We start from the raw sequence: 24,740 nt of genomic DNA, 5'->3' as shown, positions 1-24,740 counted from the left end.
CACTCCCCCATAGACATCCACTCTCCCATAGACCTCCACTATCCCATAGACCTCCACTCCCCCATAGACATCCACTCTCCCATAGACCTCCACTCCCCCATAGACCTCCACTCCCCCATAGACATCCACTCTCCCATAGACCTCCACTCCCCCATAGACATCCACTCTCCCATAGACCTCCACTCCCCCATAGACCTCCACTCTCCCATAGACACCATCTCACATGGACAAACAGTTGAAGTCGGAAGTTTACATACACCTTAGCCAAATACATTTAAACTCAGTTTTTCACAACTCTTGACATTTAATCCAAGTAAATATACCCTATTTTAGGTCAGTTAGGATCACCACTTTATTTTAAGAATGTGAGATGTCAGAATAATAGTACAAAGAATGATTTATTTAAGCTTTTATTTATTTCATCACATTCCCAGTGGGTCAGAAGTTTACATACACTCAATTAGTATTTGGTAGCATTGCCTTTGAGTTGTTTAACTTGGGTCAAACGTTTTGGGTAGTGTTCCACAAGCTTCCCACAATAAGTTGGGTGAATTTTGGCCCATTCCTCCTGACAGAGCTGGTGTAACTGAGTCAGGTTTCTAGGCCTCCCTTGCTCGCACACACTTTTTCAGTTCTGCCCCCACATTTTCTATGGGATTGAGGTCAGGGCTTTGTGATGGCCACTCCAATACCTTGACTTTGTTGTCCTTAAGCCATTTTGCCACAACTTTGGAAGTATGCTTGGTGGTCATTGTCCATTTAGAAGACCCATTTGCGACCAAGCTTTAACTTCCTGACTGAAGTCTTGAGATGTTGCTTCAATATATCCACATCATTTTCCATCCTCATGATGTCATCTATTTTGTGAAGTGCACCAGTCCCTGCTGAAAGCACCCCCACAACATGATGCTGCCACCCCTGTACTTCACGGTTGGGATGGTGTTCTTCGGCTTGCAAGCCTCCCCCTTTTTCCTCCAAACAGAACGATGGTCATTATGGCCAAACAGTTCTATTTTTGTTTCATCAGACCAGAGGACATTTCTCCAAAAAGTATGATCTTTGCCCCCATGTGCAGTTGCAAACTGTAGTCTGGCTTTTTTATGGCGGGTTTGGAGCAGTGGCTTCTCCCTTGCTGAGCAGCCTTTCACGTTAAGTCGATATAGGACTCGTTTTACTGTGGCTATAGATACTTTTGTACCTGTTTCCTCCAGCATCTTCACAAGGTCCTTTGCTGTTGTTCTGGGATTGATTTGCACTTTTCTCACCAAAGTACGTTCAACTCTAGGAGACAGAACGCGTCTCCTTCCTGAGCGGTATGACGGCTGCGAGGTCCCATGGTGTTTGTACTTGCATACTATTGTTTGTACAGATGAACGTGATACCTTCAGGCATTTGGAAATTGCTCCCAAGGATGAACCAGACTTGTGGAGGTCTACAATTTTTTTTCTGAGGTGTTGGCTGATTTCTTTAGATTTTACCATGATGTCAAGCAAAGAGGCACTGAGTTTGAAGGCAGGCCTTGAAATACATCCACAGGTACACCTCCAATTGACTCAAATGATGTCACGGGGGTCGTGAAATGGAGACCAAGACGCAGTGTGGATAGTGTTCATTTTCAATATTTTAATGATGACACTTGACAAAAATAACAAAAACGCACCCTTCAGGTACAAAGACTAAAACGGAAAACAACTACCCACAACCCCAAAGGAAAAACAGGCTGCCTAAGTATGGCTTCCAATCAGAGACAACGAAAGACACCTGCCTCTGATTGGAAACCATACCCGGCTGAACATGAAAACCAACACATAGAAAATGACAACTAGAACAAACCCACATAGAAACAGAAAAGCCAAAATACATACAAAACAAACCCCCCTGCCACGCCCTGACCATTCTACTATGGCAAATGACCTCTTTCACTGGTCAGGATGTGACAAATGATGTCAATTAGCCTATCCGAAGCTTCTAAAGCCATGACATCATTTTCTGGAGTTTTCCAAGCTGTTTAAAGGCACAGTCAACTTAGTGTATGTTAAGTTCTGACCCACTGGAATTGTGATACAGTGAATTATAAGTGAAATAATCTGTCTGTAAACAATTGTTGGAAAAATTACTTGTGTCATGCACAAAGTAGATGTCCTAACTGACTTGCCAAAACTATAGTTTGTTAACATGAAATGTGTGGAGTGGTTGAAAAACAAGTTTTAATGACTCCAACCTAAGTGTATGTAAACTTCTGACTTCAACTGTATTTAAAAAAAATATATATATTATCCTCTCACTTCGCCTCCTCTGGTTTCAGGCTTGCTGGGATTTGCTTCGTCCACAAGGAATGTTCAATTCTACTTTCTTCTTCAGATTTTATTGACAGTTGAAAAACAAATTCAATGTTGCATTATTTACCATTATTAATTGGGCTGGAGCATGGACCAGTGGCAGGGAAGATCTAAACCTTGCTGATATGCTTCTAGAACTCTTTGCCCACCTATCTCCAAGAAAACAAATTACAAATATATTCATCACATCTCTGGTGGTTTACTAAGCATCTCTTTCATATCTGCCTCCTGAATGCTGTTAAACTTACCCGGAAACGTTCCCTTTCCCTCCCATATTGCTGACATGTTCCACCATCTCAACCTCCTGCCAATAATCACACCTCCCAGTTGACTGCTACCTATAATATTCAATGTAGTATTCCTTCAACCTTCTATGCCCCAGTCTCAGCCTAGAAACTATGGTCTCCCTTCTGTCTACCCGAGGACCTCCCTGCCCTCGCTTTTCCCTGGATCTTAAAAAGATGTAGGCCCTTTCCCTCCATTTCACACAGGGGCGGACTGGGTTCAGAAATCGGCCCGAGCATTTCTAACGCACTGGCCCATTCCGTCCCTTGAGGCCCCCACACCGACCCATTATTTTTGCCTACCCCATTATAAGCCAAATAATGATTTTGCGCAAAACCCCCAATTTAGACCGGCCCACTGGGACAAAAATGAATCAGCCCATATAGCTTTTGCCTGAACTGCCCAATGGCCAGTCCGCCCCTGATTCCACATCTCCTGCCACTTCTTAATAACAATCACTTCCCTAAAGTTAGCCACTTGGCCTCTGCTTTACTGGGACCTCCATGTCAACATTAATATGTCTAAGACCCACTGGACACACAATGGTTGAATCAATGTTGTTTCCACATCATTACAATGAAATTACACTGAAACAACGTGGAATAGACATTGAATTGACATCTGTGCCCAGTTGTTGGCCAAAAAATATCCATCTCTTCATTCCCCTCTACTCCTTGAAATAATCCTTTCAATTCACACATACAACATGAGCTGCCATCTTATATTTCAGAATTGCTTTATTAGTTTGAATTCAGTTATCCTTGTTGTTTGTATATAGGCCTACACATTACATTTTTGGGGGGTTTCACACTGTGGATACCGGTCTTCAAAATTGCTATGAGAAATCTTTTACTCACATACACACACACAAACACAAGGCACAGTGTCAATTCAATACAGCATTTTAATTACAAAGCTAGGCAAAAGGTTTTAGACCAACTGAAAAGCAATATAATAATTAAACTCCTCCATCAAATGACTAGTTCTATCAATTAAATTAATCTTCCTTGTCCTCCATATTTCCCAGCAGGCATTAGGTAGGGAACATGGAGTTATTTCTGGGTCGCACAGCCTGCCTCTGCATCTCGTACATGTTCACATAAGATGATAAGAGGTCATCCATTTTGTAACCCTGAAGAGCAGAGTCAAAAAGAGTCGTTGGGGTATGAACATAGAAGCAAAGTCACATCACATTCTGTCTCTTGTGAATAAGTCACTACAATGCAACTGTTTGTGAAGGTCATTTAGTACACCCTCAGCAAACACTACTTTCAATTTACACAAAATTGTAATTTATTGGTTTAAAGAAGGCAACATCTTTAATTTTGCCTCAAAGACATAATGTCCACTCACCAATGAGGTCTCACAAAGTAAAGTGTTCCCTTTGACCAGGTTGCCAATGGTGATGTGGAAGTAAGTGCTCCCGCTGGACCAGTTGGTGATGCGGTTGAACGGGTGCATGACCAGAAACTCCTGAGGTTTAGGTAAAGGTCAAAAGGTAATATTTGGTTAAACAGAGAAGGTAAATACTTTATAGTGCTGATGGTGGCAGAAGTGGGATACAAGCTTGATGTTGTCTTAATGTTGTGGTGCAGCATTTGGAGAACAAACGTGAGGGAAAATGTTGTTGTCTGAAGAGATAGCATTGTATTGTACACAGTATCTCCTCTCTCTCCATCTTGGTTCGTGCAGGTGACTGTGACCTCCTCAGACCAATTGGCAGTACACCCAGAACATTGTTCTAGGAACCAAAAGGGATCTCAGTTTCAAGGTCTCAGCTTGGAGAGAAGAAGCCTCGTGAAGTATTGGTCGGTCACATGCAGGAACCAAATGTTAATGATGAATAATGTAAATCATGCAAATATAACTTGTCTGTGTAAGCAGTATATAAGAGAACTAACGGGACTGCCCCGGGAGAGCTCCCGACCGACGTGTACTATGGTGCATTAAGTTTGTTGGAATCTCCCCAGCTTGCTGATAATACAGAATGATTCATTTAAATTTGACTTTCCCTGGTGGTAATTTCCACGGCACACATGTAAGCGATCAGATTTTTAGGAAACTGCACCTGATGTCAGCATAATTATATGACAATCTGTCAGTAAATGTACTATAGATTAAAGTAAAATGCTCTGAATGTTGATCAAATCAAAATAATCATATAAAAAAACAATGATACGTTTACCTTTGTTTTGGGATTGATGAAGTTGACTCCTTGCTTGCTGATTGCAATCTGGATGATACTCGGGTAACTTGGTTCAGAGGTTTGCTGTGAAGGAAGAGCATACATAAATTCACCAATGGGATGGTTGGTGTCTGTATGTATCATTTTTGTATCGACTTGAGCTGTCTGCTAACGCACCTTTACTTCGAAGAAAGCACAGCCGAACGTCGGCCAGTGGCAGATGCCTTTTAGAAAGGCCACTTTAGCCTCGTCCATGGTGATCCCGGCCTGCTTGTTGTAGGAGGCGATGATGTGCTATACAGGAAGAAGAAAACAGAAAGATTCAGAAATGTTGGTATTTCTTTATTACTATATATATACAGTTGAAGTCGGAAGTTTACATACACCTTAGCCAAATACATTTAAACTCAGTTTTTCACAATTCCTGACATTTAATCCTAATAAAAAATCCCTGTCTTAGGTTAGTTAGGATCACCACTTTATTTTAAGAATATGAAATGTCAGAGTAATAGTAGAGAAAATTATTTCTTTCAGATTTTATTTCTTTCATCACAATCCCAGTGGGTCAGAAGTGTACATACACTCAATTAGTATTTGGTAACATTGCCTTTAAAATGTTTAACTTGGGTCAAACATTTTGGGTAGCCTTCAACAAGCTTCCCACAATAAGTTGGGTGAATTTTGGCCCATTCCTCCTGACAGAGCTGGTGTAACTGAATCAGGTTTGTAGGCCTCCCTTGCTCGCACACTCTTTTTCAGTTCTGCCAACAAATTTTCTATGGGATTGAGGTCAGGGCTTTGTGATGGCCACTCCAATACCTTGACTTTGTTGTCCTTAAGCCATTTTGCCACAACTTTGGAAGTATGCTTGGGGTCATTGTCCATTTGAAAGACCCATTTGCGATCAAGCTTTAACTTCCTGACTGAAGTCTTGAGATGTTGCTTCAATATATCCACATCATTTTCCATCCTCATGATGCCATCTATTTTGTGAAGTGCACCAGTCCCTGCTGCAGCAAAGCACCCCCACAACATGATGCTGCCACCCCAATGCTTCACAGTTGGGATAGTGTTCTTCAGCTTGCAAGCCAGTTCTATTTTGGTTTCATCAGACCAGAGGACCAAAAAGTACGATCTTGTCCCAATGTGCAGTTGCAAACCGTAGTCTGGCTTTTTTATGGCGGGTTTGGAGCAGTGGCTTCTTCCTTGCTGAGAGGCCTTTCAGGTTATGTCGATATAGGACTGGTTTTACTGTGGATAAAGATACTTTTGTACCTGTTTCCTCCAGCATCTTTACAAGGTCTTTTGCTGTTGTTCTGGGATTGATTTGCACTTTTCTCACCAAAGTACATTCATCTCTAGGAGACAGAACGCGTCTCCTTTCTTAGCGGAATGATGGCTGCGTGGTCCCATGGTGTTTATACTTGCGTACTATTGTTTGTACAGATGAACATGATACCTTCAGGCGTTTGGAAATTGCTCCCAAGGGTGAAGCAGACTTGTGGAGGTCTACAATTTCTTTTCTGAGTTCTTGGCTGATTTCTTTTGATTTTCCCATGCTGTCAAGCAAAGAGGCACTGAAAGTAGGCCTTGAAATACATCCACAGGTACACCTCCAATTCACTCAAATGATGTAAATTAGTCTATCAGAAGCTTCTAAAGCCATGACATCATCTTCTGGAATTTTCCAAGCTGTTTAAAGGCACAGTCAACTTAGTGAATGTAAACTTCTGACCCACTGGATTTGTGATACAGTGAATTATAAGTGAAATAATCTGTCTGTAAACAATTGTTGGAAAAATTACTTGTGTCATGCACAAAGTAGATGTCCTAACCGACTTGCCAAAACTATAGTTTGCAACAAGAAATTTGTGGAGTGGTTGAAAAACGAGTTTTAATGACTCCAACCTAAGTGTATGTAAACTTCCAACTTCAACTGTGTATATATATATACACTGCTCAAAAAAATAAAGGGAACACTTAAACAACACAATGTAACTCCAAGTCAATCACACTTCTGTGAAATCAAACTGTCCACTTAGGAAGCAACACTGATTGACAATAAATTTCACATGCTGTTGTGCAAATGGAATAGACAACAGGTGAAAATTATAGGCAATTAGCAAGACACCCCCAATAAAGGAGTGGTTCTGCAGGTGGGGACCACAGACTACTTCTCAGTTCCTATGCTTCCTGGCTGATGTTTTGGTCACTTTTGAATGCTGGTGGTGCTTTCACTCTAGTGGTAGCATGAGACGGCGTCTACAACCAACACAAGTGGCTCAGGTAGTGCAGCTCATCCAGGATGGCACATCAATACGAGCTGTGGCAAGAAGGTTTACTGTGTCTGTCAGCGTAGTGTCCAGAGCATGGAGGCGCTACCAGGAGACAGGCCAGTACATCAGGAGACGTGGAGGAGGCCGTAGGAGGGCAACAACCCAGCAGCGGGACCGCTACCTCCGCCTTTGTGCCAGGAGGAGCAGGAGAAGCACTGCCAGAGCCCTGCAAAATGACCTCCAACAGGCCACAAATGTGCATGTGTCTGCTCAAACGGTCAGAAACAGACTCCATGAGGGTGGTATGAGGGCCCGACGTCCACAGGTGGGGGTTGTGCTTACAGCCCAACACCGTGCAGGACGTTTGGCATTTGCCAGAGAACACCAAGATTGGCAAATTCGCCACTGGCGCCCTGTGCTCTTCACAGATGAAAGCAGGTTCACACTGAGCACGTGACAGACGTGACAGAGTCTGGAGATGCCGTGGAGAACATTCTGCTGCCTGCAACATCCTCCAGCATGACCGGTTTGGCGGTGGGTCAGTCATGGTGTGGGGTGGCATTTCTTTGGGGGGCCGCACAGCCCTCCATGTGCTCGCCAGAGGTAGCCTGACTGCCATTAGGTACCGAGATGAGATCCTCAGACCCCTTGTGAGACCATATGCTGGTGAGGTTGGCCCTGGGTTCCTCCTAATGCAAGACAATGCTAGACCTCATGTGGCTGGAGTGTGTCAGCAGTTCCTGCAAGAGGAAGGCATTGATGCTATGGACTGGCCCGCCCGTTCCCCAGACCTGAATCCAATTGAGCACATCTGGGACATCATGTCTCGCTCCTTCCACCAACGCCACGTTGCACCACAGATTGTCCAGGAGTTGGTGGAGCATGCCCAGGCGTTGTAGGGAGGTCATACAGGCACGTGGAGGCCACACACACTACTGAGCCTCATTTTGACTTGTTTCAAGGACATTACATCAAAGTTGGATCAGCCTGTAGTGTGGTTTTCCACTTTAATTTTGAGTGTGACTCCAAATCCAGACCTCCATGGGTTGATAAATTGGATTTCCATTGATTATTTTTGTGTGATTTTGTTGTCAGCACATTCAACTATGTAAAGAAAAAAGTATTTAATAAGATTATTTCTTTCATTCAGATCTAGGATGTGTTGTTTAAGTGTTCCCTTTATTTTTTTGAGCAGTATATATATATATATATATATATATATATATATATATATATATATATATATAGTATGCTTTCAAATATTGACATATCTGTGATATAAATCTGGCCCAAATTTTTGTCATAATGTTGCGCTATTAATTTACTAAGAACACTGTTTGGGTAGTGGTTGAATTGTCTTGAGGTCATGATAGCAGTTCTAATTGCAGAAATTATGCTTTATTGGAATGATCCATCTGCTTCGTAATGGAGAGAGCAAGAGATGTATGCCAAATATCATATAAAGCTCAATAAAATGAGAAGAACTGACAGTGTACCATAGGTGTCTGTTATCTCCTCCTCCTCCTCCTCCTTACCTTCTTCCAGTCCTCTGGGGACATGGTTTTCATCTCGTCAGCTGGCACCAGCTCCTTCAGCATCCTGGGAATCATGACAAACTGGGACCTGTCCGTGTCCACCTTGACCCGGAACAGCAGGCCAGCCAGGCTGGTCATTTCCTCCTTGGTACACTTGTGGTAGCCACGCAGGTACTTGGGCAACTCCTGAGGGGAGAGGTTTGTGTATGAGTTATGAGTAACTGGGTTCTGGGTTCACCCCGCTTACTCACTATTTACAGCAGTTTGAATACAGGTTGAGATGCGTAACTCTTTAGTGTAATCATTACCCATTGATGCCAATGGGAGATTTTAATGATGAATAAAAACAAATTCTACTACTAGAAATGTACAGAGGTCTGTGTGTGTGCCTGTCTGTCTGTGTCTTTCATGCCCGACCTGTGGGAAATGGAAAGTGAGGTCAGCGGTCAGGTCTCTTCCTGGGGTCACGTTGAACCACAGCTTCCTCATGAATAAAACCAGGTAGGGCATGGTGACTGGACCTCCTGAAACACAAATGTTCATCAGTCCTTATAGCATAGCATAGCATAGTATAGTTTAGTATAGCATAGCTTAGTATAGCATAGTGTAGCATAACATAACAGTTTCATCTACTGACAACTTGGTGGGAGTTAGAGTTTACTTTGACCTTTTCCTTACATTATATTATGTTTTTGACTGTTTTAGGGCTACTATGTACATATAAGGACAATATGGTGGATGCTAGATTTTATTGTACAGTGGTTCTTCCTTTAAAAGTCGTGGCATACTGTAGCATAGCTTGCGGGGTGCCGCAGAATTCTATGGCACGTTATTTAAGTATCAGCCAATGTTGCCAAAATGACGCAATTTACCACAATCTGCCACCACCTACAACAAACGGTTGCAGCATAAGCTCAAAACTTTATCTGTTAAATTCAGTACTGTGCCTTACCCTCTGTTTTACCTCCTTTCTTCGCCTCTCTGGCTCTCTTCGTTTTCTTAGGTTGGTCTATCGTCTCCCTCAAACTGTCAAAGAAGTAGTTTTGGTCTTGTAAGCTCACCACCTGAAAACAAAAAGGAGAGAGAAAAAATAAACATACATTCACTTGCACTACCCGGACTAACTAAACCAGTTAAATGAGCTTGAATTTAACCTTGTTTGGCGTTTTCATGAAGAGACTGTAACCGTCAGCTGAGGCCAGAATGAGCTTGTAGGCAATGTTACGAACAAGGTCACGAATCCTAGACGTTGATGTCACCTCGAAGAGCTAAATAAAGAATTGACACATTTCATTTATTTCATTAAATTTATTTCACATGGACAATGAGCATAATTAATCAACATTTCTGTATTATTATATTTCTGTAGATTTAGCCAGCCAGATAGTTTCCACTGTGACAAATGTTCAGATACCATATGTAAGTGGATGTGAGAAATTCATAGTGATCATAGGGATCAGTGATCATAGGGATCAGCGATCATAGGGATCATAGGGATCAGTGATCATAGGGATCAGTGATCATAGGGATCATAGGGATCAGTGATCATAGGGATCTGTGATCATAGGGATCAGTGATAATAGGGATCAGGGATCATAGGGATCAGTGATCATAGGGATCATAGGGATCAGTGATCATAGGGATCAGTGATCATAGGGATCAGTGATCATAGGGATCATAGGGATCAGTGATCATAGGGATCTGTGATCATAGGGATCAGGGATCATAGGGATCAGTGATCATAGGGATCATAGGGATCAGTGATTGTAGGGATCAGTGATCATAGGGATCGTAGGGATCAGTGATCATAGGGATCAGTGATCATAGGGATCAGTGATCATAGGGATCATAGGGATCGGTGATCATAGGGATCAGTTATCATAGGGGGGTCAGTGATCATAGGGATCAGGGATCAGGTCCCGTGTGGCTCAGTTGGTAGAGCATGGTGTTTGCAACGCCAGGGTTGTGGGTTCGATTCCCACGGGGGACCAGTACGGAGAAAAAAATGTATGAAATGTATGCATTCACTACTGTAAGTCGCTCTGGATAAGAGCGTCTGCTAAATGACAAAAATGTAAATGTGGATCATAGGGATAAGGGTCAGTGATCATAATAATCATAGTGATCAGTAATCATATGAGGCAAAGGAGAAGCTCTCTACCTCAGTTTTGTCGTTAGGGAAGTGGACTTTATGGAAGATCTGGTTGCTGTCCTGTTGAATGGCATCCACCTCCACCTGATGGGGAGGCAGCTTCCTGGGCTCCATACTACAACAAGAGGACAGTATAGAGTTCATTTCCCCCCACTCATTTTAGTATTTAATATCTCAATACCATATTTTGTAGCGTCCTCAGCACAACTCCAGCAACCTCATCCAAGATATTCAGATTGAGGCTTCTTGGTGTCATGGCTTGGGTGTTGGATTTGTAGGGACATTTAGTTCGAGACCTTTTCACACTGCCTCCCAAATTCACTACAGTGTGCTTTGGAGCCCCACCTGACTAGCATTTGTAGCCGTTGCAGGCAGTCTGCAGCCAGGGGCTCTCTGGGCCGTGACTCTAGGAAACGCTGGGTGTACTTCAGCAGGATCTGACTGGGGGGGAAGAGGCCAGTACACAGCCAAAGGAGCTGCCAACCATAGTCTACACTCATTCTAGGAGAGGGAGGGGGAGAAAGAGGGAAGGTGAGATGGATATAATAGAGTAGAGAGAGATTAGAGCGAGAGGGGGGGAGAGAGTAGAGCAAGAGAAGGAGAGAGGAGAGAGGGGGAGAGAGAGAGTAGAGCGAGGGAGAGAGAGAGTAGAGAGAGGGTCGGGGGAGAGTAGAGAGAGGGGGAAGAGAGTAGAGAGAGGGGGGAGAGTAGAGAGAGGGTCGGGGAGAGTAGAGAGAGGGGGGAAGAGAGTAGAGAGAGGGTCGGGGAGAGTAGAGAGAGGGGGGAAGAGAGTAGAGAGAGGGGGGAAGAGAGTAGAGGGGGGAAGAGAGTAGAGAGAGGGGGGAAGAGAGTAGAGAGAGGGGGGAGAGTAGAGAGAGGGGGAAGAGAGTAGAGAGAGGGGGGAAGAGAGTAGAGGGGGGAAGAGAGTAGAGAGAGAGGGGAGAGAGTAGAGAGAGAGGGGGGAGAGTATTATCATATAATTAAAAATAGAACATCAGACATATACTGTACATCTCTGTGGTTATTTCCTAGTAATACATGAGAAATAGCTGACATGGCAGTATATTACCACACATACCTGCTGTTGTTACTGGTCATCTGCCTCATGATCTGGCAGTAGACTTCATCCTGTAAAGGCACATGCTGAGTGGCCGGGCCAAAGATCTGGTCAGTCAGCTCTATGGGCTGGCGCACCTGTTTGATAGGGTAATCTCCCATGTACTTTAGGATAGGTGAGGGAAAGGCTAAGGACAATAGCAAACGTTTAGGAAACTCCACTTGGAGAGACATATTTATTAGGATAATTCGGTAACTGCTACGCCATTGTAAAAAAAGTAATTGTATTTATCGTTTAAAGGTCTCCAGTCACAATAAGTCCAAGTGTAATCCCTCCCTAGTGTCTTCAACACCTATTAGAAATCTTGCTTGTTGTTATCCAGTGTTCACCTCAATATGAACATCAACCGTACATTAAAGTGGAAGTTCAGGATTTTATAACTGGATGTTAGATGGTTTCTCAACCTGTAAGTAGCTGAAGTTGGCTAAAGTTAACTGAAGTTTGTAGTGGCTGTTTAAAGAAAACCCGAACCAATTTGTCGTGGCCCGTAGACTACTTCAGGGCGAGGAACCATCTAACATCAAGTTGTAAAATCCTGAACTTCCCCTTTAACAAATAAAGTATTTGAGTAAAGGATATCAGTGAAGGAGATGCAGGCCAGATGGCTGAGGTCGGTGTTGCCCACCAGACTCTTCAGTAGGGGCTGTTTTATGGGTTCTTTGGAGGCAGCCCAAAGTTTCTCCCTGCCTCTGGCCTGCGCCCCGCGGCCCCCTTCTTTACCAGGCTGCCTAAGGGAAACCAAGGAAATAGCTAAGGTTAACTTGCTGTCTTGAGAATAGTATAACCAGAAAATATACTGTTACCCATGCAAACTGTAGTAGTGAGATAATTGGTCAGATTACTGTCACATTGGAATACTCCTTTGTTAAATCGATGATTAATTTACAAATGTTTGTGGTAATTATTAAAGTTCAAATGGTTATTGATGTCGTTGAAATAGTAGTGAGAGTGGAATCTACCTGAAGTAGTCAAAGGCAAACTCTTTCAGTGAGACGGGGGACACTGCCTCTTCCCTGGCAGGTGCGTTCTGAGCCACTGTCCTCTGATCTGGGCTCAGATTCAGCAGACTCTTGTGGTTCAACCAAAGAAAAACACAATGTTAATACGACCACAAGATGGTAGTCTTCCCCTTCCACAATCCCTCGAAGAATAGGGACTTGATGTCGACCTGCCCCACTGTCTAACAATGCTCACAAGTCTGCCCAACATATGGGCAGCATTCCAACTGGTTAGGTGTAAGGAATAAATCCACCAAGGTTCCATTACGTTGTTTCCCGTAGGGACAACTATCTGTAACGGAATGCGTCCATGTTCACTTGTTAGCTTATAAGAATTTTAGCATGACGAAGGCACTGCATCGCAGTGCTTGTCACGCCCTGACCATAGAGAGCCCTTGTTTCTCTATGGTGTAGTAGGTTAGGGCGTGACGAGGGGGTGTTCTAGTTTAAAATTTCTATGTTGGTGTTTTGGTTTGGTTCCCAATTAGAGGCAGCTGGTAATCGTTGCCTCTAATTGGGGATCATATTTAAGTAACTATTTTACCCACCTGTGTTTGTGGGATATTGTTTGTGTGTGTGCTAGTTGCACCACTTATGTTACGTTTCGTTGCTTGTTTATTGTTTTTGTTTAAAGTTTCACTAAATAAAATATGCGGAACTAAGAGCACGCTGCGCCTTGGTCCGTCTCTCCTCACGTTCGTGACAGTAAAGATCCTGGTTTGAGTCCAGGCTCTGTCGTAGCTGGCCGGCACACAATTGATACAGCGTCGTCCAGGTTAGGGAGGGTTTGGCCGGCAGGGATGTCTTTGTCCCATCGTGCACTAGCGACTCTTGAGGCAGGCCGGGCGCAATGCACACTGACACGGTCGCCAGGTGTACGATGTTTCCTCCGACACATTAGTGCGGCTGGCTTCCGGGTTAAGAAGAAGCAGTGCGGCTTGGCTGGAACTACCAATTGAATACCACGAAAAAGGGGGGAAAAAAATCTAATAAAATAAAGAATCTTAACCTGCACATCCCCATTAGCACTTTGTTCGTATCTCAGTAATATCCCAATCCCATTCCTATCACCCTCTGATTTGTACAATGTGTGCAGTTTAATTAGCCTGGTCCCAGACAGCACAAACAGATCTAGGACCACACTATTGTTCTATGATCTATTCTTCTAACCATATGAATTGAAACATCATTCGAGTGAAGTTTTCAATAAGTATTTTAAGTCTAGAACATTCTGTTAGAGTCTAGAACCGTCTTACCAATGTGGTATTGCTGGGCTTGTCAAGGGTTGGCAGAATCAGGACGGTATCCGCGGAGATGGCGCCAGTGTTCCCGGTGCGCTCGTTAGTGCCTTTGATCCAGCCCCGGTCAGGGGAGTATTCTCCATCCTTCAGGATGACCAGCATGTCCCCTCGCTTGTAGCTCAGGAACGTGGGGTCGTCTGCAGACAGAGAGAGAGAGAGACACGAGAGACACAGAGAGAGAGGGAGAGAGAGACACAGAGAGAGAGACACAGAAAGAGAGAGAGAGACACAGAGAGAGAGAGAGAGACACACACAGAGAGAGAGAGAGAGAGAGAGAGAGAGACAGAGAGAGAGTGAGCGAGCGAGAGAGAGAGAGCAAGAGAGAGACACAGAGCGAGAGAGAAAGACAGAGAGACAGACACAGAGAGAGAGAGAGAGAGAGAGAGAGAGCGAGAGACACAGAGACAGAGAGAGAGACACAGAGAGCGAGAGAGACATAGAGAGAGAGAGACAGCGAGAGAGAGACAGAGAGAGAGAAAGAGACAGAGAGAGGGACACACAGAGAGACACAGAGAGAGAGAGAGAGACACAGAGAAACACAGAGAGAGAGCGAGAGAGAGAGAGAGAGAGAGAGAGAGAGAGAGCGAGAGAGAGACAGAGTGAGAGAGAAAGACAGAGAGACAGACACACAGAGAGAGAGAAACAGAGACAGAGAGAGAGACAGAGACAGAGAGAGAGACATAGAGAGAGAGAGACACACAGAGAGAGAGAGACAGAGAGAGAGAGAGAGACACATAGAGAGAGAGAGACATAGAGAGAGAGACACACAGAGAGACACACAGAGAGACACAGAGAGAGAGAGAGACACACAGAGAGAGAGTGAGCGAGAGAGAGCGAGAGAGAAAGACAGAGAGACAGACACACACAGAGAGAGAGAGAGAGACAGAGAGAGAGACACAGAGCGAGAGAGACAGACAGAGTAAGTCGTAAGTCACCCACGTAGTAAGTCACCCACGTACAGTGCATTCGGAAAGTTTCAGACCTTTACTTTTTTTCCACATTTTGTTACGTTACAACCTATTTCTAAAATGCATTAAACCAAAAGCAAAAACAGGGTTTTGGAAATTTTAGCAAATGTAAACTCAGTAAAAAAGAAACGTCCCTTTTTCAGGACCCTGTCTTTCAAAGATAATTCGTAAAAATCCAAATAACTTCACAGATCTTCATTGTAAAGGGTTTAAACACTTTTCCCATGCTTGTTCAATGAACCATAAACAGTTAATGAACATGCACCTGCGGAACGGTCGTTAAGACACTAACAGCTTACATCTGTAAGGCAATTAAGGTCACAGTTATGAAAACTTAGGACACTAAAGAGGCCTTTCTACTGACTGAAAAACACCAAAAGAAAGATGCCCAGGGTCAATGCTCATCTGCGTGAACGTGCCTTAGGCATGCTGTACGGAGGCATGAGGACTGCAGATGTGGCCAGGGCAATAAATTGCAATGTCCGTACTGTGAGACGCCTTAGACAGCGCTACAGGGAGACAGGACGGACAGCTGATCGTCCTCGCAGTGGCAGACTACGTGTAACAACACCTGCACAGGATCGGTAAATCCAAACATCACACCTGCGGGACAGGTACAGGATGGCAACAACAACTGCCCGAGTTACACCAGGAACGCACAATCCCTCCATCAGTGCTCAGACTGTTCGTAATATGCTGAGAGAGGCTGGACTGAGGGCTTGTAGGCCTGTTGTAAGGCAGGTCCTCACCAGACATCACCGGCAACAATGTCGCCTATGGGCACAAACCCACCGTCGCTGGACCAGACAGGACTGGCAAAGAGTGCTCTTCACTGACGAGTCGCGGTTTTGTCTCACCAGGGGTGATGGTTGGATTTGCGTTTATCGTCGAAGGAATGAGCGCTTCACCGAGGCCTGTACTCTGGAGCGGGATCGATTTGGAGGTGGAGGGTCCGACATGATCTGGGGCGGTGTGTCACAGCATCATCGGACTGAGCTTCTTGTCATTGCAGGCAATCTCAACGCTGTGCGTTACAGGAAGACATCCTCCTCCCTCATGTGGTACCCTTCCTGCAGGCTCATCCTGACATGACCCTCCAGCATGACAATGCCACCAGCCATACTGCTCGTTCTGTGCGTGATTTCCTGCAAGACAACAATGTCAGTGTTCTGCCATGGCCAGCGAAGAGCCCGGATCTCAATACCATTGAGCACGTCTGGGATCTGTTGGATCGGAGGGTGAGGGCTAGGGCCATTCCCCCCAGAAATGTCCGGGAACTTGCAGGTGCCTTGGTGGAAGAGTGGGGTAACATCTCACAGCAAGAACTGGCAAATCTGGTGCAGTCCATGAGGAGGAGATGCGCAGCAGTATTTAATGCAGCTCGTGGCCACACCAGATACTGACTGTTACTTTTGATTTTGACCCCCCCCCTCCCCTTTGTTCAGGGACACATTAATCCATTCCTGTTAGTCATGTCTGTGGAACTTTTAGTTTAGTTTATGTTCAGTTTATGTTCAGTTTATGTCTCAGTTGTTGAGTCTTGTTTTGTTCATACAAATATTTACACATGTTAAGTTTGCTGAAAATAAACACAGTTGACAGTGAGAGAACGTTTCTTTTTTATTTGCTGAGTTTATTTTAAAAAATGAATCACATTTACATAAGTATTCAGACCCTTTATTCAGTACTTTGTTGAAGCAACTTTGGCAGCGATTACAGCCTTGAGTCTTCTTGGGTATGATGCTACATGCTTGGCACACCTGTATCTGTGGAGTTTCTCCTATTCTTCTCAGCAGATCCTCTCAAGCTCTGTCAGGTTGGATGGGGAGCGTTGCTGCACAGTTATTTTTAGGTCTCTTCAGAGATGTTCAATCGGGATCAAATCTGGGCTCTTAATGGGCCACTCAAGGACATTCAGAGACTTGTCCCGAAGCCACTCCTGCGTTGTCTTGGCTTTGTGCTTGGGGTTGTTGTCCTGTTGGAAGGTGAACCTTCGCCCCAGTCTGAGGTTCTGAGCAGGTTTTCATCAAGGATCCCTCTGTACTTTGCTCCGTTCATCTTTCTCTCGATCCTTATTAGTCTCCCAGTCCATACCGCTGAAAAACATCCCCACAGCATGATGCTGCCACCACCATGCTTCACCGTAGGGATGGTGCCAGGTTTCCTCTAGACGTGACGCTTAGCATTCAGGCCGAAGAGCTCAATCTTCATTTCATCAGACCAGAGAATCTTGTTTTCTCATGATCTGAGAGGCTTTAGGTGCCTTTTGGCAAACTCCATGCGGGTTGTCATGTGCCTTTTACTGAGGAGTGGCTTCCGTCTGGCCACTCTACCAAAAAGGCCTGATTAATGGAGTGCTGCAGAGATGGTTGTCCTTCTGGAAGTTTCTCCCATCTCCACAGAGGAACTCTGGAACTCATGGTCAGAGTGATCATTGGATTCTCGGTCACCTCCCTGACCAAGGCCCTTCTCCCCCGATTGCTCAGTTTGGCCGGGCGGCCAGCTCTAGGAAGAGTCTTGGTGGTTCCAAACTTCTTCGATTTATGAATGATGTAGGCCACTGTGTTCTTGGGAACCTTCAATGCTTCAGAAATATTTTGGTAACCTTCCTCACATCTGTGCCTCGATACAATCCTGTCTCGGAGCTCTATGGACAATTCCTTCGACCTCATGGCTTGGTTTTTGCTCTGCCGCGCACAGTCAACTGTGGGACCTTATATAGACAGGTGTGTGCTTTTGTCCAATGTCCAATCAATTCGATTTACCACAGGTGGACTCCAGTCAAGTTGTAGAAACAGGATGCACCTGAGCTCAATTTCGAGTCTCATAGCAAACTGAGCCACAGCTTCCCTCTGGCTCAGTTGGTAGAGCATGGTGTGTGCAACGCCAGGGTTGTGGGTTCGATTCCCACGGGGGCCAGTACAATTATATCTATTTTTTTAAATAAACAATTTTTTTTTTAAATGCATGAAATTAAATGTATGCATTCACTACTGTAAGTCGCTCTGGATAAGAGCGTCTGCTAAATGACAAAAAATGTAAAATGTAAAGGTTGTGAATAAGGTATTTCTGTTATTGAATTTTTTATACATTTGTGAAAATTTCTTAACCTGTTTTCGCTTTGTCGTTATGTGGTAGCTTGATGAGGAAAACATTTTCAATTAATCAATTTCAGAATAAGGCTGTAACAAAATGTGGAAAAAGTCAAGGGGTCTGAATACTTTCCGTGCACTGTATATAAGAGAAACCGTATTAGGTCATGCATGATCCCCAGCCAAAAACACCTACTGTATATGAAGGGATCTTTTAGGATATAGTTTTCTGTTAAACACTGACTACCTGTTGTTATCTGATTGGGACAAATTCATTGTTTTCCACTACAATTTACAGCATTAGAATTCTATGGAAAACATCCAGAAACCCACCCCTCTTAAGCAGTGCTACGCAGCATGGCCTTCACCCATCTCATCCAAATGGATGAACCTCAGTTATGAAGTGTCTGTAGATATACTAGTAAGTATTATGATTCTGACAAATACATCCATCTACTGTAACTTACCCTCTGTAGCTCAGAGATATAAAGCTTAACAAACTTATCCAAAATCAGTGAACCTCAGCTGTGAGATGAGTGATCAAGTGATTCATTGTCATATTCGTACCCTGTCTGTTGACGTCCTGCAGGGCCACTGCGTAGACAGAGCGCTCCCTCAGGCCCTCCAGGTACCACTGGATCAGGTCAGCCATCTCCCCTGCCTCCACAGACTGCAGTAGGAACTGCCCTCTCAGTGTGGCCAGGCTCACAGACTGACTGCTGTCGATCCTGCCGTCATCACTGATGAACATATGAAACGTATGTGAAATGTATGTAATAACTTTATGGTGGATTGAATGTCGGTATGAGGGAGTATGTGAACCATGACAACCACCACTACCTGACAACTGAACAATAAACAGCCAGTGTATAAAACTAGGTTCTGTCTATATATTCTGGGCCCTGTTGGAATACTTAAGAAATGTATCCTTCCTTGTTTCCTTGAGGTAAACAGACCTATAAGTGATTGGATAGCTGTGAATAAGGTTATCACTCCATTACCTCAAAACCAACCAATTCAGATCAGTGATCACTTCGAAGGGAAGAAGGAAGGAGGGATGCATTTCTGAAATATTTAAACAGGGCCTTGGTATAGCCTGTTCATACCTGGACTTGTTCACCCCAGTCACCTCTGGGTACGGCAGCTCAAGGAGCTTCTTCTCTTTCTCGTCCTGAAAGGAGATCCCATTCCAGTTGATGGCCACAATAAAATTGCTTTTGGATAGAGGAGGTCCTGTGGGTATACAAATACCTTAGTAATAAAATCGTCTTTGACAAATAAAATAAATATTTTGCCTGATTTAAACCAACTAAAAGCTTCATCATGAAAAATGATAGCAACTTCACTTGGTACATTATGCGGACCTATTCCTGTTAGACTTACCTGACATTTGCGTAACCTCGTAGAACTTGGAGAAGAAGATGGGCCATTTCTGACGAGCGTAGTCAACCACATCCCCCTTCACGCTGTCTGTGCTCCTTCTGCTGTTTATGTAAGGACCCTGTGAGAATGATTAGGATCATTATTAGTTGAATCATTTTGTCTGGCATTAACTTTCCTTTATTCTACTTAACTTTTCAATTTAATTATTTATTTTACTTTGCTTTACTTTACTTGATAGGGTTAGCACACTGAATAGCAGGAATTTTAGAACAGAATATACTACAGGTTGTCTGGCCATTACTTATTGCACCAGTGAGTAGCAGTACCTGTGTATGTGCTGCGGTGACCAGCTGAATCCATTTTCCTTGTGACTTGGTCTCAATAAGTTCAGTAGTGATGCATTCCCCCACCACCTTCTTGGCATTTTCTACACTGTTGGTAGACCCAAACGTCACATAGTAGTACATCGCTGCCAGCTGGACAAAGTCATCCTCCTGGATGACACAACAAATAAATACAAAGTCTGTTTAGGTCCAATTAATAAAGAATAACAGTTTAGTTGTTAAGTTAATAGAATTTCCACCTCAAACATAAGCAGTCTTTATATCTTTTCTTTTTTTCAACAATAGTGGTAATTGATTTTTATTATTTTATGATTTATTACATAGAGTTCAATGAGACATTGTGACTCCTAAGATTCATGCTTGGTTCATGGTCAACCTACCCTCGAGAGTAGTGGAGGCTACTTTCACAATGTCACCATCAGTGATATGATATCCACATTGTCTGGGTGGGTGGAGTCTTAGGCGGTGTACTGTTTTTTACGATTGTGTTTTGCTTTTCATGTATTGTATAATAACATTTATTTTAATGTGTATATGGGTGTGTAGTTTAATGTGTGTCTTGTATTTTGATGTGTATTGTTGAGCTAAACAGGACTCATCTGGAAAAGAGACCTTGGTCTCAGCATTGACTCCCTGTCAAAATAAAGGTTAAAAAAATATATATAAAACAACGACGCACCTTCTCAGAATGGTACTCCCCAGACTTGAGGCCTCTGATGACCTGTCTGTAGATGAGATCTGTGCTGACGGCATCTATCGAGGAATCGTGCCAGGGCGTAAACAACTCCTTGCGGAAGTAGAGTCTCCAGGAGGCGTGCTGCTCCTCCTCGCCCTTCCGCCTCACTTCCTGCTCGCACTGCGAGATAGCGTCCATCACGTGCTTCCCGCCACTGCCCAGGGACCACACCTGGAAAAAAGCACAGTGTCAAAACATGTCAGGGCTAGTCAAAACATGTCACAGGCCTAGTCAAAACATGTCAGAGGGCTAGTCAAAACATGTCACATGGCTGGTCAAAATATGTCAGAGCTTGTCAAAATATGTCACAGGGCTGGTCAAAATATGCCAGAGCTAGACAAAACATGTCACAGGACTAGTCAAAATATGCCAGAGCTAGTCAAAACATGTCACAGGGCTAGTCAAAATATGCCAGAGCTAGTCAAAACATGTCACAGGGCTAGTCAAAATATGCCAGAGCTAGTCAAAACATATCACAGGGCTAGTCAATGCAAGTCAATGTTAGTCAACTTCTGAAAGCTAGTGAAGATGCTAATGAATGGTAGTCAAATTCTATCAAGTCAATGTTGTCCCTTTTCAATCTCAATATTGAACTGGCACTGAATGAGCAACTTCAAAGGCATGATGCCAAGTACCCAGGACACCACAGTTAGGTATCCCCTTGCCATGCGACTAAGAAGAGTACCTATTGACACTGTTGTATTTATTATGTATGTTCTTTGTCAATACAGATGTAGGACCTTAATTTGATCACCCTGTAGCAGGAGAACTTTCCTGTAATGCAGGAGATTTCAAACTTGTAGTGTATTTGAGTTGTAAAAAAAGCTTCTGGAGTTTGTAATATCCACTTAGAAATTACAGACTCGTTTTTCCCTTACGAAAAATACATAAACTCCTACAAAAATATCCATGAATTATAATCCACATAATAATTCACATTTCCTGTTGCTGCAGGACTATTTTCCTGCTGTAACAAACTGGCTAAAATGAAGATCCTACAACTGTATGTACTCGTTTTAGTTGCATGGCTAGGTATCCCCAAAACCCTTGGGGGTTCCCTTCACCTTCTCATAGAAGCCGATGTAAAGAGAGAATCCGTAGGTATCCTTGATGTTGACTTTCTTGGCCAGAGCCTGGCACACCTCAGCAGAGGTACAGGCTGAGTCAACAGGCAGGCTAACACTAAGGCCGTCCATCAGGGCCACAGATACTTGTGTAGGCTTCTTGGTCTTGACGGCCTACATGTGGGAAGGTGGAGACATGGGAATAATTAGTCCTTGCAGTATAATTGACTACTTACTACAGGACCCATATTGCTCTGTACTGCACACATACGGTTTTGGTGTCCTGTCTCCTTACTAATACAGTCACTGTCATAAGATTCATTGTAAGATCACCTTATTCGTCAATTGTACACAAGGTCGAACCGAACATTGACTTCCATTTATCCCAACCCTTCCAAAAGACACATATAAGGGGTTGGACAGGTTGGAACAGGGGGCTACCACACTGGGCCCCGTGGAGCAGTTGTTGTGTGGGGTTAAGTGCCTTGCTCAAGGGCACAACGGTAGGCAATAGCATCTAGTATTTGATACCAGCAACACTCTGGTTGCCAGCTCACTTCCCGACAGATTTTTCCTGTCAGATCCAGGATTCGAACAGGAAATCCTCCAGTTGCTGGCTCACCTCTCTAACCGCTAGGCTACCTGCCGCCATAAAGATATGTCGGCAGAGCAAAAACAGAGAATCGATTTCATATGTTGGAGTAGGTGGGATATGGCGCATGTAGCTGTAGTTTAGCAACTGTCTCTCACATAACTCTGATGCGACCTCTCATCATTTAACATGAGTGCCAGTCTGTTTCTGATCAGTCAATGTATTGTTGTCTGACCAAACCTGCTCTGATGGTGATTTCAAGACAACTGGGAACTCAGAAAATTACGTGGTCAAATCATGACGTCAGTCAGAAAGTCGGAGCTCTAGAAAGAGGCCTAAGTTCCAAAGTTGGAATTCCAGGTTGGATGACCGTTCGAAACAATTTTTCCTAATCGGAGCATTTTTTTTCCAGAGTTCCCAGTTGTCTTGAACGCACTGAAGTCGGAAGTCAGAGATTTCCGAGTTCCCAGTTCTGAGTTCCCAGTTGTTTTGAACGCGACATTTGTCATGAATACTGTCCATGATCTGTAGTGTTGATACTGCTTAACAGCAGTAGTAGTCGACACCTAGCGACATCGTCAAGAGATTTGAGATTCTTTGGCTAGGGTGTTTGAGTCCTGACAGGCCTACCCCCCAATTCTGTTGCATTGTGTCAGATGGGAGATGGCACCCAGATGAGTATGTCTCTGTCATGGATCTTACCTGAAGCTCTATCCAACAAGGCAGTTCGCCTCGCTCCCCATTGGCCACGATGCGACGCAGGCGCTCAGCACAGTAGGGACCATAGCTACTTGGCCCTCTGCGCAGGAAGCTCTCCAGATACTGTGGAATAGAATAGGGTGGAATAGAATACAATTACAGTGTATGTAATTGATTGAGTGGGGCCTGGGTCATAAATTCAGTATGACTATATGTAAAAACACAGCGCCTTAAGACATACAGCCACAGGTGAAAAAATGTCAACTTTAGCCTGACCTGCATAAGGAGTTCTGTTGGGGGGAAGATACCAAGACAGATGGACAGGAGGACCCAGCCTCTGAGGGAACTCTTCTGGTTCTTATTGTTCACCAGCTGTTTAATGATCTGACAATAGATCTCATCCCTACACAGACAAACAAGGACAGACAGGGCTCAAGTTAGCTGTCTATCAGTTTTGATTGGATCCAATTAATTTGCATTGCAACTGTAGCTGTAATCCTTTATTAGTTCTGAATGAAACAGTTTTGGGATGACAAACAAATTACTTTTGTAGACATCAATAACTGGGAAATATCTGGGTAACATTGTTTACGTGTTGTAATTCGGTTTGTTACCTTATATCTCGTCTGGATAGGGCGTATCCAACAATAATGTGCAGTTTTTCCAGGTCGGGTATTGGCCGATCCAAAGTGCGCCCCTCTCCAATTAGAATGTCTTTTTCCTCCGTCATAGTCTCTGGCTGGAGGAGATGAGGAGCACAACGAGACAATTAGCCGGTTTAATCTGGAGCGGCTACAGCTTATGTCCTATTTGCCTTTTCGTCGCAGGTTAGGAAAACTTAGGCAGCATGTTAGGAGAAATGACTTAGCAGTTTAGGAGAATTAGATTAAGGTTAGGAAAAGAGTAGGGTTAGCTAAAATGCACAACAACAAAACAATCTACTTTTGACATCAATTTTACATAAACTGTATCCCATCTGGACAATTAGCCTGTGTTGTTACATCATGGATATTCAGACTCATTTTAGTTCTGAGGACAAAATAATGTGTATGTAACATACCTCATCTATAATGGCCGATGCTTTTCTGTTCCCCATTCCTTCTTTCTTTCTATTTTTCCTAAGTATTTTCTGATGGAAAAATGTATATGACGAATTAGACATCTGACAAACTGTTTAGTGGGTGAATTCAGTCAGCAAAAACTCAGTACAACAGGAAACTATTAGAAACACATAAAATGACACAAGTGTCTATTGTCATCACATTAAGGGAATCAGTGAGTAGCGATATTTTTCCTATTGCTCGTCAGGGATGAATTGAACTGAGTTGAATGTAAAGTTAAGTCAAGGCCTTATGTTCAGTACCTGATCCAGGCCCACCAGATTGCTTAGCCTCCTGTTCTGTCTCTGGCCAAGGTTCTTCTGGATGACGGTGGAGGGCTCCTGGTTGATCTGTTTAGGCTCAGCGATGTCCCCCATGAACCTCAAGATGATCCACCACACTGTCAGACAGGCCTGGAGAGGAGCAGAGAGGAGCGGAGAGGAGAGGAGAGGAGAAAGTGGGGAATGGAAGGGAAAAGAAAAGAATGGGGTGAAGTGAGGAACAAAACAAAAACAGCAGGAGGAAAATGGAGGAGGAGAATGTACAGTAGAAAAAGAGAAAAGAGGAGAGAAGA

The 24,740-nt window shown here is 43.8% G+C and overlaps 1 protein-coding gene across 1 annotated transcript in view; it reads right to left on the bottom strand.

Moving 5' to 3' along the window:
* Nucleotides 1–3,343: 3,343 nt before the first annotated feature.
* LOC106598862 (unconventional myosin-VIIa) overlaps nucleotides 3,344–24,740 on the bottom strand; it is a 40,772-nt gene continuing 19,375 nt past the window's right edge. The window contains exons 24-48 of the mRNA XM_014189878.2: nucleotides 24,430–24,579; nucleotides 24,127–24,195; nucleotides 23,681–23,805; nucleotides 23,343–23,469; nucleotides 23,070–23,189; nucleotides 21,776–21,949; nucleotides 20,655–20,882; nucleotides 19,958–20,125; nucleotides 19,632–19,749; nucleotides 19,355–19,481; nucleotides 18,816–18,988; nucleotides 14,144–14,325; nucleotides 12,849–12,958; nucleotides 12,469–12,617; nucleotides 11,851–12,004; nucleotides 11,118–11,273; nucleotides 10,782–10,887; nucleotides 9,775–9,888; nucleotides 9,573–9,684; nucleotides 9,038–9,144; nucleotides 8,621–8,806; nucleotides 4,987–5,103; nucleotides 4,810–4,893; nucleotides 3,978–4,097; nucleotides 3,344–3,756 (exon numbers count right to left, since the gene is read on the bottom strand). Of these exons, the coding sequence (XP_014045353.1) occupies nucleotides 3,658–3,756; nucleotides 3,978–4,097; nucleotides 4,810–4,893; nucleotides 4,987–5,103; nucleotides 8,621–8,806; nucleotides 9,038–9,144; nucleotides 9,573–9,684; nucleotides 9,775–9,888; nucleotides 10,782–10,887; nucleotides 11,118–11,273; nucleotides 11,851–12,004; nucleotides 12,469–12,617; nucleotides 12,849–12,958; nucleotides 14,144–14,325; nucleotides 18,816–18,988; nucleotides 19,355–19,481; nucleotides 19,632–19,749; nucleotides 19,958–20,125; nucleotides 20,655–20,882; nucleotides 21,776–21,949; nucleotides 23,070–23,189; nucleotides 23,343–23,469; nucleotides 23,681–23,805; nucleotides 24,127–24,195; nucleotides 24,430–24,579 (3,375 nt within the window). The 3' untranslated portion in view covers nucleotides 3,344–3,657. The remainder of the gene's footprint in view (nucleotides 3,757–3,977; nucleotides 4,098–4,809; nucleotides 4,894–4,986; nucleotides 5,104–8,620; nucleotides 8,807–9,037; nucleotides 9,145–9,572; nucleotides 9,685–9,774; nucleotides 9,889–10,781; nucleotides 10,888–11,117; nucleotides 11,274–11,850; nucleotides 12,005–12,468; nucleotides 12,618–12,848; nucleotides 12,959–14,143; nucleotides 14,326–18,815; nucleotides 18,989–19,354; nucleotides 19,482–19,631; nucleotides 19,750–19,957; nucleotides 20,126–20,654; nucleotides 20,883–21,775; nucleotides 21,950–23,069; nucleotides 23,190–23,342; nucleotides 23,470–23,680; nucleotides 23,806–24,126; nucleotides 24,196–24,429; nucleotides 24,580–24,740) is intronic.

This window comes from Salmo salar, chromosome ssa03 (assembly GCF_905237065.1).
Source record: "Salmo salar chromosome ssa03, Ssal_v3.1, whole genome shotgun sequence".
Lineage (NCBI taxonomy): Eukaryota > Metazoa > Chordata > Actinopteri > Salmoniformes > Salmonidae > Salmo > Salmo salar.
The sequence above is the reverse complement of the archived record's forward strand: the minus strand, read 5'-3'. Positions and strand labels throughout refer to the sequence as shown.